A 12,069-nucleotide genomic window follows, 5' to 3' on the forward strand; every position below is an offset into this window, starting at 1 on the left:
CTTTCTAGATATTTGCTCTGCAACCCAACAAGACAGACACAGACTTCAATGGATAATTAGAATTGCAGAAGAAACAATGGCTACCAAATTGCCTTCCATTGAGGACCTGCACACTGCACAAGTCAAAAAGAGGCCTATGAAAATATCTACAGACCCCTCACATCCTGGACATCAATTGTTTCACGCATGTGCTCAAAAGCCCGATTGGGCTTATTATCCAGGGAGGTTTTATTTTCGGGGAAACAGGGTATCTGTCTGTCTGTCTTACACATTTATCTACCTATCAATCACATCTATTTGTCTATCTGTCCCTTTATGCTATCTCACCCATCTTTCACATCTACCCTATTTATCTAGCTATCAATCACATTTACCTATCTATCTATTGCTGCTCAGCTCACGGTGATTTTGGGTGGGATACCCAATAAAACAATCAAAGCAGATTTAAAAAATAATTAAAATACAACCAACATGAGCTAAAAAGCTTAAAAAACAAAATCATATACACAAACACACAAGAGAGTAGCTTCCTGTTAGCCAACAGATAACCATCAGGGGATCTCTATAGACTGAATATTATATATGTTATCTCTCTCTCTGTATAGTGTATATGTACAGGTGCATGTATATGTAAACACACACATACATTCTATATCTATCTATTGACCTATCTATCTCTATTTATACCTATCTGTCTATAACTATCTTTCTATCTTTCTTAATGCAATATCAGGTTTTCAATTTCAATTACATAGCATGTGAAGGATGTGTGTTTGTGTTTTTATTTTTAGTTATAATGTACCCTACAGATGTCATTTAATTTATTGTTATGATGTGCAATGACAATAAAATAAAATAAACTCTATATATATATTTATCATCTGTCTCATCTCATCCTCTCTCTCCTGTCTCTCTACTCCCTCCCTCCCCCTCTCTATCATCTCATCCCCTTCCTCTATCTCTATCCCTCCCTTTCTCTTCTCCCTCCCACGCCCTCACTATCATCTCATCCTCTCCTTCTCCCTCTATCTCTATCCCCCCTCTCTCTTCTCCCTCCCTCCCCCTCTCTATCATCTCCTTATCCTCTCTCTCTCTCCCTCTCTCTATCCCTCCCTCTTCTCCCTCCCTCCCCCTCTCTATCATCTCCTTATCCTCTCTCTCTCCCTCTATCTCTCTCCCTCCCTCTTCTCTTCTCCCTCCCTCCCCCTCTCTATCATCTCCTTATCCTCTATCTCTCTCCCTCCCTCTCTCTTCTCCCTCCCTCCCTCCCGCTATCATCTCCTTATCCTCTCTCTCTCCCCTCCTCCCCTCTCTATCTTCCCTCCCTCTTACCATCAACTCCTTATTCTCTCCCTCTCCCCCTCCTCCCTCTATCCCCTCTCCCTATCCTCCCTCTCTCTCCCTATCCTATCTCCTTCTCTCCCTCCCACTCTATCCTATCTCTCTCCCTCCCCTTCCTCCCCTCTTTCTATCTATCCTTATCCACCCCCTCTCCCTCTTCCTCCCCCAATCCCTCTCTATCTTCCCCCACTCTCTCTCCCTCTCTAATCTCCTTATCCACTCTCTCTTCTCTCTCTCCCTCGCCCTCTCCCACCCTCCCTACCCACTTAAGCTATCCATCGCAGTGAATGGTTCGTTGGCTTCCCACCTCGCCTTCAACCTTGGCAGGACAGAGTCTAAGGGAGCCAAGAAATAAAAGAAGAGCCAGGGCCCGCACTGAAGACCCCCCAGCAACCCTTTTCCCTTCCCTTAACAACCTCCCTGCCAGGTAGGCCGGGCAGAAACGACACAGCCCCACCTCCGGAGAGCTTCCAAGGCGCCCCCTCCTTCCCTCCAGAGCCGCTTGGCTTACATTTTGTCTTTCTGGTGCTGCCTTTTCCCCATGGTGGCCGCGGGTCTCTCTTCCTCCCCTCCGCTCTGAAATCACCCGGCGATTCAAGCCAAACGCTGCCCAAAAAACCTCAACTTCCGGGAAAAGGCACTCCGCGGCTCTATTTCCGGTTCAACGCGGTCCGTCGGAAAAAAACAGTCCCCCTCGCTGAAGAAACAGGAAGCTGACACTAAAGGTTCCGCTTCTTCTTTTATCGCCCTTAGGGTGCGGGGTGTCCAAACCTGGGAACTTTTAAGACTTGTGTACTTCAAATCCCAGAATTCTGGGAGTTGAAGTCCACAAGTCTTAAAGTTCCCAAGTTTGGACACCTCTGCTTTAGGGCAATATCAATCAGAATAGAGCTGAAGTGGCACTAGGGATCCGAACCGCCGAACTGCTGACTTTTCTGATCGACAAGCTCAGTATCTTAGCCATCTGGACTATAATATACTAAACCCTGGACTATAAAATACTAAACTTTTAATATCTTTCCTTGGAATGTTTGCTCCATTCTTTTTTTTCCACCTGTCAAATCTGATCCACTTCTTTGAAACATCACTGGGTAGCTTTTTAGAAGAATCCCTCCTAACAAACTACTAGGTGGAAATTCCTGTCTGGAAATGCCCATGTCAGACCTGCAGCCATGTTTCTTTTGGGATCTTGGCATGCCACACTTCTATCTACTATGCTGTTTCTATAGTGAGAAATAGGGAGGGGAATAATAAGGAGTAGAATGTTATGTAACCAAAATAAAATACCTTTTAGATTGCCAAGGTCATCCTTTGTCTTGTCACCTCTGCACCTGACCGGAACTGGATGAGTCGAACTGCCAGCATGGCAGTGGAAAATTAGACCATGTGATGGACTTGTGGGTGTGGGGGCAAGATCATGAACTTTAATTGTGGGGGGAGAACGGAAGAAGCTTCAGATTCGGGTTTCCCCCCCCAGATGTGCCAGCATGGCTCTCTTAATAATTTGGAACTTTGAGCAATCCTTTGCCTTAGACTCTCAATTTAATTTTGGATGCTATCTGGAACGCTGACAGCCCAACTAGTATTTCTGGGAAATGATTTTTTAAAAGACATCTTTATTACAGGACAGAATATACAGTTGCAAATGAAAGGTGGGGGGGAGAAAGAGACTTAAAACCAGCAAGATTATACAGTACATATAACTCTGGAGACCTTCAGAAACATAACACCAGAAAGGCTCTTTATACATGAGTGTTGCTTCATGATGTCATGTGTCATTCATTGTTGTAATCTGATATTATCTCCCTTGCTTTGTTAACTGCTTTGGACGGTTGCTACATAAGGACACCTGTATTGTGGCCCACCAGCAGATCCGGCAGCATTCAGACAGTGAGGAGGTTGGGGAGGAACATGGGCCAGGCCTGGAGTCTGGGGAAGGCTCGGATGAGGGCTCTGTGTCGGAGGCAGAGAGGGGGCTTGAGCCATATGCTAGTTATCAGCTGCCTTCGGAGTCAGACATCAGTGAGGCAGATGAACAGCTGGAGCCTGTTCCCAGTGTGTGATGCACAGAGTTGCCAGATGAAGAGAACAGCAAAAGAACAGGGGGTTAATTTGGCAGTAAGGCCACAGGTGGACGGTGAATTGCCCCTCTCATAGGGAATAAAAGAGGAACAAAAGGGGAGTGGAGTTTGCAGGAGACAATTCATTCGCTTCATTGGTTCGTGACTCTCCGAGACTCCTTGCCAAGTTTTGCAGATATCAGTCTGGCCACTCTCCAAGCCAGAGGAGGTCTGTGACTGTAAATCCTCCCTTGAAAGACTTTGCTGGATGTGAATGAGCAGAATTCCCAGCAAATAAAAGGGGTTTTTGTCGAGACAAGGAGTTTGCTTCATGCTTTTGGCAAGCCTAGGTCAGAACACTGTGGCCAAAATAATCAACTGTTGAACACCGAGTTCAAGATTTGTTTTTACAGGTGGAGGCCTGTACAGTTTAATGCTACCACAAGCAGCTCAAAGACATTCACATTGGTTCTGAAATCAATGCAATGTTCATTTATTAATTGTACTTACAAAAAAAATTGCCCCTCCCTCCCCAGATCCCTTCCGTTTTTTTAGCTTATCCCTTCTCATTTTGCCAATACCTTTTACAAATAGTTTAAAAAAAAAAGAGAGACATTTATTTTGGTACAATTGTTCAGCAACGTAGCCGTCATAATTAATGAAGTTACGTTTTTGATACGACAAGAGGACTTTGGGGTGGGGGGGAGAGGGGTGGGAGAGGGGGAATTATTGGCCAAATAAAATTCTCATATTACAAGTTAGCAAATTCTAGTATAAAAATAGTCCGCGGTGATCGCACAGCCTTCTCGTTTCTAATTGTGATCCGCAATCGAAGAGTTTGTGGGCTGCATAATTCTGTAGGGATTTTAGGATTTTTTCCTAGCCTTGGGCGGCTCCTCCTTTTATTCTCCCCAATACATAAATCCTCAGGAAAGAGCCACCCCCAAAATGAGGGCTTTGTATGACATTCAGTTTAGCTTCTTGTAATGTGCTTTTCAATGGATATTCAAAAGGCTCGCCAAAAAAGGTGTCTCTTTGATATCTGGTACATCCGATCTGGAATCCAAGGGTCCACTTTGAAGACCGTTCTCGCGCCCCTGACGGCTACAAGCTGCGGGGCTCAACTTCCAGGGGAGAACCGAGAAACACATCCTTTTGCTACCCGCCAGATGTTCACACGTCCCTCTTTGCGATCTTCTTTTAAAAACGGCAACATTTTAGCTGGTTTAAAAGACCCCAGACCTGGCTCCTGCCCCCGCATTTTTTTCCCCCAGGAGTGTTAGCTTCTGCCAACAGACCTTCTGTTTCTTCCTCTTCTTCTTCCCTGCTCTCCTACAGGCTGGAGAAAGATCTCAAGAGGATGCTACTTGTCTTTCAAAATGTCCAGCTGCTCCTGGTACTCTGTAAAAAGTCGCTGGAAACGAAGGTTCTGCCCGATGACGGGCAACAGTTCCTTGAGCAGGTCGCGTTTCCGTAAACCCTGCACAAAACACACACACACACACACACACACACAAATAAGCAGGTCATGGAAATCAAAGTCAGAGAAGCAGGATGGGACACTGCGCTGAGATGTTCCCCGTCACTTGTCTGCATGGAAATGGCCCATTTCTATAGAAAAGAGGCTCGGGATGCCCAGTGGTTAGAGTGCAGTACTGCAAGGTACTTCTGCTGACTGCCAGCTGCCTGCAATTTGGTGGTTAGAATCTCACCAGGCTCAAAGTTGACTCAGCCTTCCATCCTTCCAAGGTGGGTAAAATGAGGACCCAGATTGTTGGGGCCGAGAGGCTGACTCTGTAAAGCTGCTTAGAGAGGGCTGTAAAGCACTGTGAAGTGGTATATGTCTAAGTGTTATTGTTATTGTTCTTCCTTTTCACCCACCTTTCTTCCTTCCCTTTCTTCCTTCCTTCCTTCCTTCCTTCCTTCCTTCCTTCCTTCCTTCCTTCCTTCCTTCCTTCCTTCCTTCCTAAGAGTGCAGTACAGCAAGCTACTTCTGCCGACTGCCAGCTGCCTGCAATTTGGCGGTTAGAATCTCACCAGGCTCAAGGTTGACTCAGCCTTCCATCCTTCCGAGGTGGGTACAATGAGGACCCAGATTGTTGGGGGCAAGAGGCTGACTCTGTAAACTGCTTAAAGAGGTCTGTAAAACACTGTGAAGCGGTATGTAAATCTAAGTGCTATTGCTATTCTACAATAGTTTCCAAAAGGAAAAATATGTTCACAAGACCTCGTACGACAAAGGTAGTCCGAACAGCTGGAGCCTGTTCCCAGTGTGTGCATGTGCAGAGCTGCCAAACGAAGGGAACAGCTAAAGAACAGGGGTTGACTTGGGAGTAAGGCCACAGGGTGACGATGAATGGCCCCTCCCAGAGGAAATAAAAGAGGAGCGAAAGGGGAGGGGAGTTTTCAGGAGACAATTAGTTTGCTTAATTGGTTCTACTCTATGAGACTCCTAGGGAAGGAGGGAAGGAAATGTAATATTATGTGTGTCCCCCCCCCATTCCCCCCAAATCAATGCTTACCACGACGGTTGATTCCCATTGACTTCCAGAGGACGAGTGGACAGGACCTAACAAATCCTTGCATAATTCCCTCAAGCGATATTCAAAGCCTGAGAAGGACAGTGAAGAAGAAGAAGACTCACAAAGAAGGCAATATACTCTCTCCAATTAATTTAGAGACAATAGGTGCAATCCTCAAAACATCTGAGGCACCATTTGAATATCATTGGCATCGACAGAATCCCCATTGGTCAATTGCAAAAGGCAGCTTTGCTTGCAACGGCTGACATTCTGTAAAGATAACTTTGATACAATCAAACAACAACATTGGCCTTTCCTAAGTCCTCGAGGAGGACTCAACCGGTGGGTAAAAATGTCAAATCCAGTCCAGGCATCTGGCTGACTGCGCAACCAAAGCATAATCGTAAGAATCCCCAAAGATTAAACTGCAGGAAAAACAATGGCTGCCAACCTGCCTTCCAACGAGGACCTGTACACTGCATGAGTCAAAAAGAGGGCTGTGAAAATATCTACAGACCCCTCACATCCTGGACATCAATTGTTTCAAGTCTTACCCTCACAATGACGCTATAGGGCACTGCACACCACAAAAACTAGGACACAAGGACAGTTTTTCCCTCCAAATGCCATCACGCTGCTAAACAAATAATTCCCACAACACTGTCAAACTATTTACTGACTGAATTACTATTATTATTCTCTTTCTTCCTAGTACCTATCTCTTCCCAATTATGACTATAACCATGTTGCTTGTATCTTTAAAATTTATATTGTTTTACGTTTCCTAGTATAATTTGATAGCTTATTAGTAACTTTGACTATCCCTAAGTGTTGTATCTTTTTATTCTTGATGAATGTATTCTATTTTATTTTTCTTTATATACACTGAGAGCATATGCAAAATTCCTTGTGTCCAATCACACGACCAATAAAGAATTCTATTCTATTCTATTCCTGTTCTATTCCTATTCCTATTCCATTCTATTCCTGTTCTATTCCTATTCCATTCTATTCCTACTCCATTCCATTATTCTATTATATTGTAACATCTGGAACATTATTTGAATCCCATAGGCATTGACAAGAGCCTCATCGGTTAATTACAAAAGGCAGCTTGATTTGGAACAGCTGACATCCTGCGAAGATACCTCTAATACCCTCAAACAACGACATCTGCCTATCCCAGGTCCTTAGGAAAGCTTCAAAAGGAGGACAAAAATGCTAAATCCAGTCTAACTGCCTGGATGACTGTGTGACAGGCCATAATGCTGGCACTGGCAACATAGCCATCGGTCAATTGCAGAAGCCAACTTTACTTGGCACAGCTCGCATCCGGTAATGATATCTTTGATACAATTAAAAACATCTGCCAATCCCAGGTCCTTAGAAGGACTCGATACGGAACATCTCCGTGTAGACAACCATAAGAAGAATACCAAAATAAACTGGAGCACAACCGGAACACCACTGGTATTGATCAGATCCCCTTTGGTCAATTGCAAAAGGCAGCTTTGCTTAGAGGAGTTGACATCCTGCAATGAGACCATTATCGTCGAACAAGCGGCATCACTCCTTACCTTCCTTAACCAGGTACCGTGCATAGATAAGCAGCCAGTGACGATACTCATGACTTGACTGTATAGCCAATGCAGAGGCTACCTGATTCTCCAGGTACGCCGTGGTGGTTTCTTGCTGCACCAAATGAGGCATGGAGAACAATTTTGCTGCCTGCCGCCCAGAGCTGTAGGAAAGGAACAAAGAGGAGGCAGGTTTTAGGAGCTGGGAATGGAAGGGAGTATAGGAGATGACCCGGCTGAGCCCATGGGAAGGGGGGTCAAACGTGTCATAAGTCAAGAGTCCTTGCGCACCCACGAGAGATCTAAGATCAGCCCACCTTGAATGCCTTTCTTATCTCCCACTCATTTCCCTTGACCATTAGTTGGCCAGATTCTTGTAGAGAGCTTAAGCTTGCAATGAAGGTAGTCCTGGCCTCCGAACACAATTGAGCCCAGTATTTCTGTTTAGTTTAATTTACTTCATTGTCATTGCATGTTGTGGTGTGTTCCCTGTTGCTGTGAAACCTTTGCTACGTGGGTTTTGCCAAATTTTATGACTTTTCTTTCCACTGTTGTGCAAATAGCAATTGTGAAGTTAGTAACATGGTCGTTAAATGAGTCTGGCTTCCCCATGGATTTTGCTCATCAGGAGGTTGCAAAAGGGGGATCCCATATCCTCAGGACACTGCAACTGTCATAAATAGGAATCAGTTGCCAAGCATTTGAATTTGGATCTTGTGACCACGGGGATGTTGCAATGTCGTAAGCGTGAAAAATTGTCATTTTCCCCCCCATTGCCGTTGTAACTTTGAACTGTCACTAAATGAACTGTTTTAAGTAGAGGACTACTTTCACTCATTTGAGCTGCCTGAATATCCTGATTTCCTTGGGGTTTGACAGGAAGATACAGAGGTGGTTTTTATGGGGGGGTGGGGGAATCTGCACAGCTCTGCATTCAGAGCTCAAAGCAGGGGTCACCAAGCTTTCGGGTGACCAAGAGCTTGGCCTATTTTGGTAGCCTGAGTGCTAAGGACAGAGAGGGAGAGCATGTTGTGGCCGGCCAGTGGAATTAGTGGCAGATTCAGACAGTGAGGAGGTTGGGGAGGAACATGGGCCAGTCCTGAAGTCTGGGGAAGGCTCTGACGAGGGCTCTGTGTCGGAGGCAGAGAGGGGGTCAGGGCCTTATGCCAGTTATCAGCTGCCTTCAGAGTCAGACATCAGTGAGGCAGAGGAACAGCTGGAGCCTGTTCCCAATGTATGCATGCGCAGAGCTGCCAGGAGAAGGGAACAGTTAAGGAACAAGGGTCGACTCGGGAGTAAAGCCACGGGTGGATTGTGAATGGCCCCTCCCTGACGAAATAAAAGAGGAGCGAAAGGGGAGTGGAGTTTGCAGGAGACAATTAGTTCAATTCATTCGGGTGAAGATCTGTTCCTGAGTTCTTGCCAAGGAATTGCTGCTACAGCGTGGTGTTTGGAAGATATCGGCCTGGCAGCTCTCCAAGCCTGATAAAGGTCTGTAGTTGTGAAATCTCTTGAAAGACTGTTGGCCGGGACTTTGCTGGAGAGGAATTCCCTTTAAACTAAAGGGATTTTTATCGGGATAAGGAATCGGCTTCGTGCTCTTGGGAAGCCTCGGTCAGAACACAGAGAGACAGACAAGGTCGTACTTAGACAGCCGTCCTTGTATGATGGCTAAAGGTCCCGAACACAGCATGGCCTCCTGGGATGGTAGACTGCTCCTGAAGTCTGCACATTGGGCCAACGTTTCCTGCTTGTCAGAGACAAGGTTCCTGGAAAGGCAGAATATGTCATAGTTAACCAAGTGGGGGAGGGACAGGTGTTCTCGCACAGATAAAAACATACAAGTTGAAAGTTGGACCCATTTCATTTCCCATCCAGCCAAGTGGATGAACCTCAATTCCCATTTAGAGTCCTCCCATTGTGCCCTCCACTTAAACAACAGGTTGGTTAACTGGAAAATAGATTCCCAATTAAAAAAAAGAACAATTGTATTCTCGTAATTGACAGCAAGCCTGAGGAATAGGACAAGGAATGGCAGAACCAGAGGGAAGAGTCAAGAGAGGCATCAGCCTATAATCCCTACGTAACCACAATTGGTTTAAAGTCCAACTCCCCTTGAATTCTGTCAAACTTTATCTAATTACAAACTGGTGCTAATGAGTTCACCACAGATACAAGTTAACAATAAGGTAAAGGTTCCCTTCGCACATACGTGCTAGTCGTTCCCGACTCTAGGGGGCGGTACTCATCTCCGTTTCAAAGCCAAAGAGCCAGCGCTGTCCGAAGACATCTCCGTGGTCATGTGGCCTGCATGACTCAACGCCCCTGAAGGTGCACGGAATGCTGTTCCCTTCCCACCAAAAGTGGTCCCTATTTTTCTACTTGCATTTTTTACGTGCTTTCGAACTGCTAGGTTGGCAGAAGCTGGGATAAGTCACAGGAGCTCACTCCTTTACTCGGCGTAAGGATTCAAACTGCCGAACTGTCGACCTTTCTGATCAACAAGATGAGCCACTGAGCCACCGCGAGTAGCAATAAATCAGTTTAATTGGAAGCTGGTCTCTCGTGCAGGACAGGAACAGAGCAGAATAAAACCCCATCTTATTGCCGTATTAAATTTATGCAGTTTGTCCTGGAAGCGTTAACAGAGGACTGATCCTGCTTCACTCTTACAAGAACCTCCCCTGTACCTTCCACTGGGGGGCTCACCAGGAAGACAGAGAAGGGTTAAAGCAATATGCTCTTCCGTCCGACATGTTCATCACCGGGATGCCATGCTGAGTCAGCAAGATTTGGGAGACGGTGGTTTCACTTCCTGCAAAGGTCAAACATACCCCGTCAGTTTTCTGGGCGGCACAAACATGGGGACGCGTCTTGTCAGCTGATGGGCGGAGGACAGGTAGTCCTCGACTTACGGCGATTAGTTTTGGTGACCATTTGAAGTTAGAGGAGCACTGAAAAAAAGCGACGAATGCCCGGTCCTCGCACTTACAACCCACTTGTCACCAATAATGAATGGATGTAAATCCAGGATTAGCTTTAATGAGAGTCTAGATGGCCCAGGGTTAGTGAATGGCTAACCTTTTTGGTGCTGAGTGGCCTATGGACGTGCGAGCGAAACCCCAAAATACAATGCCCCCCCCTGCATGCGCACAAGGGGCCCACGCATGCGCTGCGCCCCACCCACCCACCCGCTCATTTTTGGCTTCCAGGTTGGTGCAGGAGGCTTTCCAGGCCCCAAACAGGTTGCAAACCCCCAAAATGCAATGCAAGCACCCCCATGCATGCACGCATGTGTTCTCATGCGCCCCACTCCCCCGTGCATGCACGACAGAGACCCGAAGACCAGCTGGCCGGTGGGAGGCACGCATGGTGGAGCTGGGCAGGGGCAACGGCTGGCATGCCCGCAGAGAGGGCTATCACAGCCTTAAGTGGATTTGAGCATCGTTACCTGCTAAAATGGTTTGTAGGGACTCGTCTTTCACCACCACCGACTGCTTCCGCACGTTCCTAAAAGGGGGAAATGTCGTGAAGGGGGGAACGGACAACAAAAAGGGTCATTCCAGTTCCACGTGATGCTTCTTTGCAAAGGAAGATGTAGAAATGCGACCTGGAGGGAGGGAGGGAGCTGTCCGGGGCTTACCAGACGGAGAGGGTTGCCGCCGTTGTGAGAGCCATGATGTAAAACCCTGTACAGTGCAACGTGGAGATGGGGGAATGGAGGACGATGGGAGGGAGGAGGCGACGGCCACACGCCGAAAACACAGAGAGGGTCCGCTTTTCACAGGCCACGCTCACCACTTCACTGGAGGAGAAAAGCAGAAGAGAAATAGACATTTTAGTACATGGGACTAGTGGCGAAAGCATCCGGCTTGGAAAGAGGGAAAGGCCAGTGAGTTCTAATTCCACTTTAGGCGTAAAAGCCAACTGAAGGACTTTCAGCCAATCATTAGGAGACTGGGAGTTCTAATCCCGCCTTAGCCATGGAAGTCAGCTGGGGAACTTTTGGCCAATCATTAGGAGACTGGGAGTTCTAATCCCGCCTTAGCCGTGGAAGTTGGCTGGGGAACTTTTGGCCAATCATTAGGAGACTGGGAGTTCTAATCCCACATGAAAGCTGGCTATGTGACCTTGGCCGGTCCCTCTCCCACAAGCTGAGCCCGCCTTGCAGGGTTGTTGTTGTGAGAGAAATAGAAGGAAGGAACATTAGGTATGTTCACCATCTTAGGTAAAGTTAAAGGTTCCCCTCGCACATATGTGCTAGTCATTTCTGACTCTAGGGGGCGGTGCTCATCTCTGTTTCAAAGCCGAAGAGCCAGCGCTGTCCGAAGACGTCTCCATGATCATGTGGCTGGCATGACTAAACACCGACGGCGCATGGAACACTGTTCCCTTCCTACCAAAGGTGGTTCCTATTTTTCTACTTGCATTTTTAACGTGCTTTCGAACTGCTAGATTGGCAGAAGCTGGGACAAGTCACAGGAGCTCACACCGTTACGCGGTGCTAGGGATTCGAACCGCTGAACTGCCGACCTTTCTGATCGATAAGCTCAGCGTCTTCGCCGCTAA

At 46.7% G+C, this 12,069-nt stretch overlaps 2 protein-coding genes across 6 annotated transcripts in view; both read right to left on the reverse strand.

Annotated features, from left to right (window-relative positions):
- PPIL2 (peptidylprolyl isomerase like 2) overlaps positions 1 to 1,975 on the reverse strand; it is a 56,899-nt gene extending 54,924 nt beyond the window's left edge. For all 4 annotated transcript variants that reach the window (XM_087705726.1, XM_087705727.1, XM_087705724.1 and 1 more), the window contains exon 1: positions 1,853 to 1,975. In XM_087705726.1, the coding sequence (XP_087561852.1) occupies positions 1,853 to 1,884 (32 nt within the window). In that variant the 5' untranslated portion in view covers positions 1,885 to 1,975. The remainder of the gene's footprint in view (positions 1 to 1,852) is intronic.
- A 1,819-nt stretch (positions 1,976 to 3,794) lies between these two features.
- The window catches only part of HIRA (histone cell cycle regulator), a 38,901-nt gene continuing 30,626 nt past the window's right edge, over positions 3,795 to 12,069 (reverse strand). For both annotated transcript variants that reach the window (XM_087705731.1, XM_087705730.1), the window contains 7 exons: positions 11,144 to 11,305; positions 10,952 to 11,010; positions 10,210 to 10,315; positions 9,147 to 9,269; positions 7,501 to 7,664; positions 5,924 to 6,012; positions 3,795 to 4,881 (listed from right to left, as the gene is read on the reverse strand). In XM_087705731.1, coding sequence (XP_087561857.1) covers positions 4,765 to 4,881; positions 5,924 to 6,012; positions 7,501 to 7,664; positions 9,147 to 9,269; positions 10,210 to 10,315; positions 10,952 to 11,010; positions 11,144 to 11,305 — 820 coding nt within the window. In that variant the 3' untranslated portion in view covers positions 3,795 to 4,764. The remainder of the gene's footprint in view (positions 4,882 to 5,923; positions 6,013 to 7,500; positions 7,665 to 9,146; positions 9,270 to 10,209; positions 10,316 to 10,951; positions 11,011 to 11,143; positions 11,306 to 12,069) is intronic.

The sequence above is a fragment of the Thamnophis sirtalis genome, unplaced genomic scaffold, assembly GCF_051295495.1.
Source record: "Thamnophis sirtalis isolate CommonGarterSnake01/CBP01778 unplaced genomic scaffold, rThaSir2_p1.2 scaffold_2, whole genome shotgun sequence".
Classification (NCBI taxonomy): Eukaryota; Metazoa; Chordata; class Lepidosauria; order Squamata; family Natricidae; genus Thamnophis; species Thamnophis sirtalis.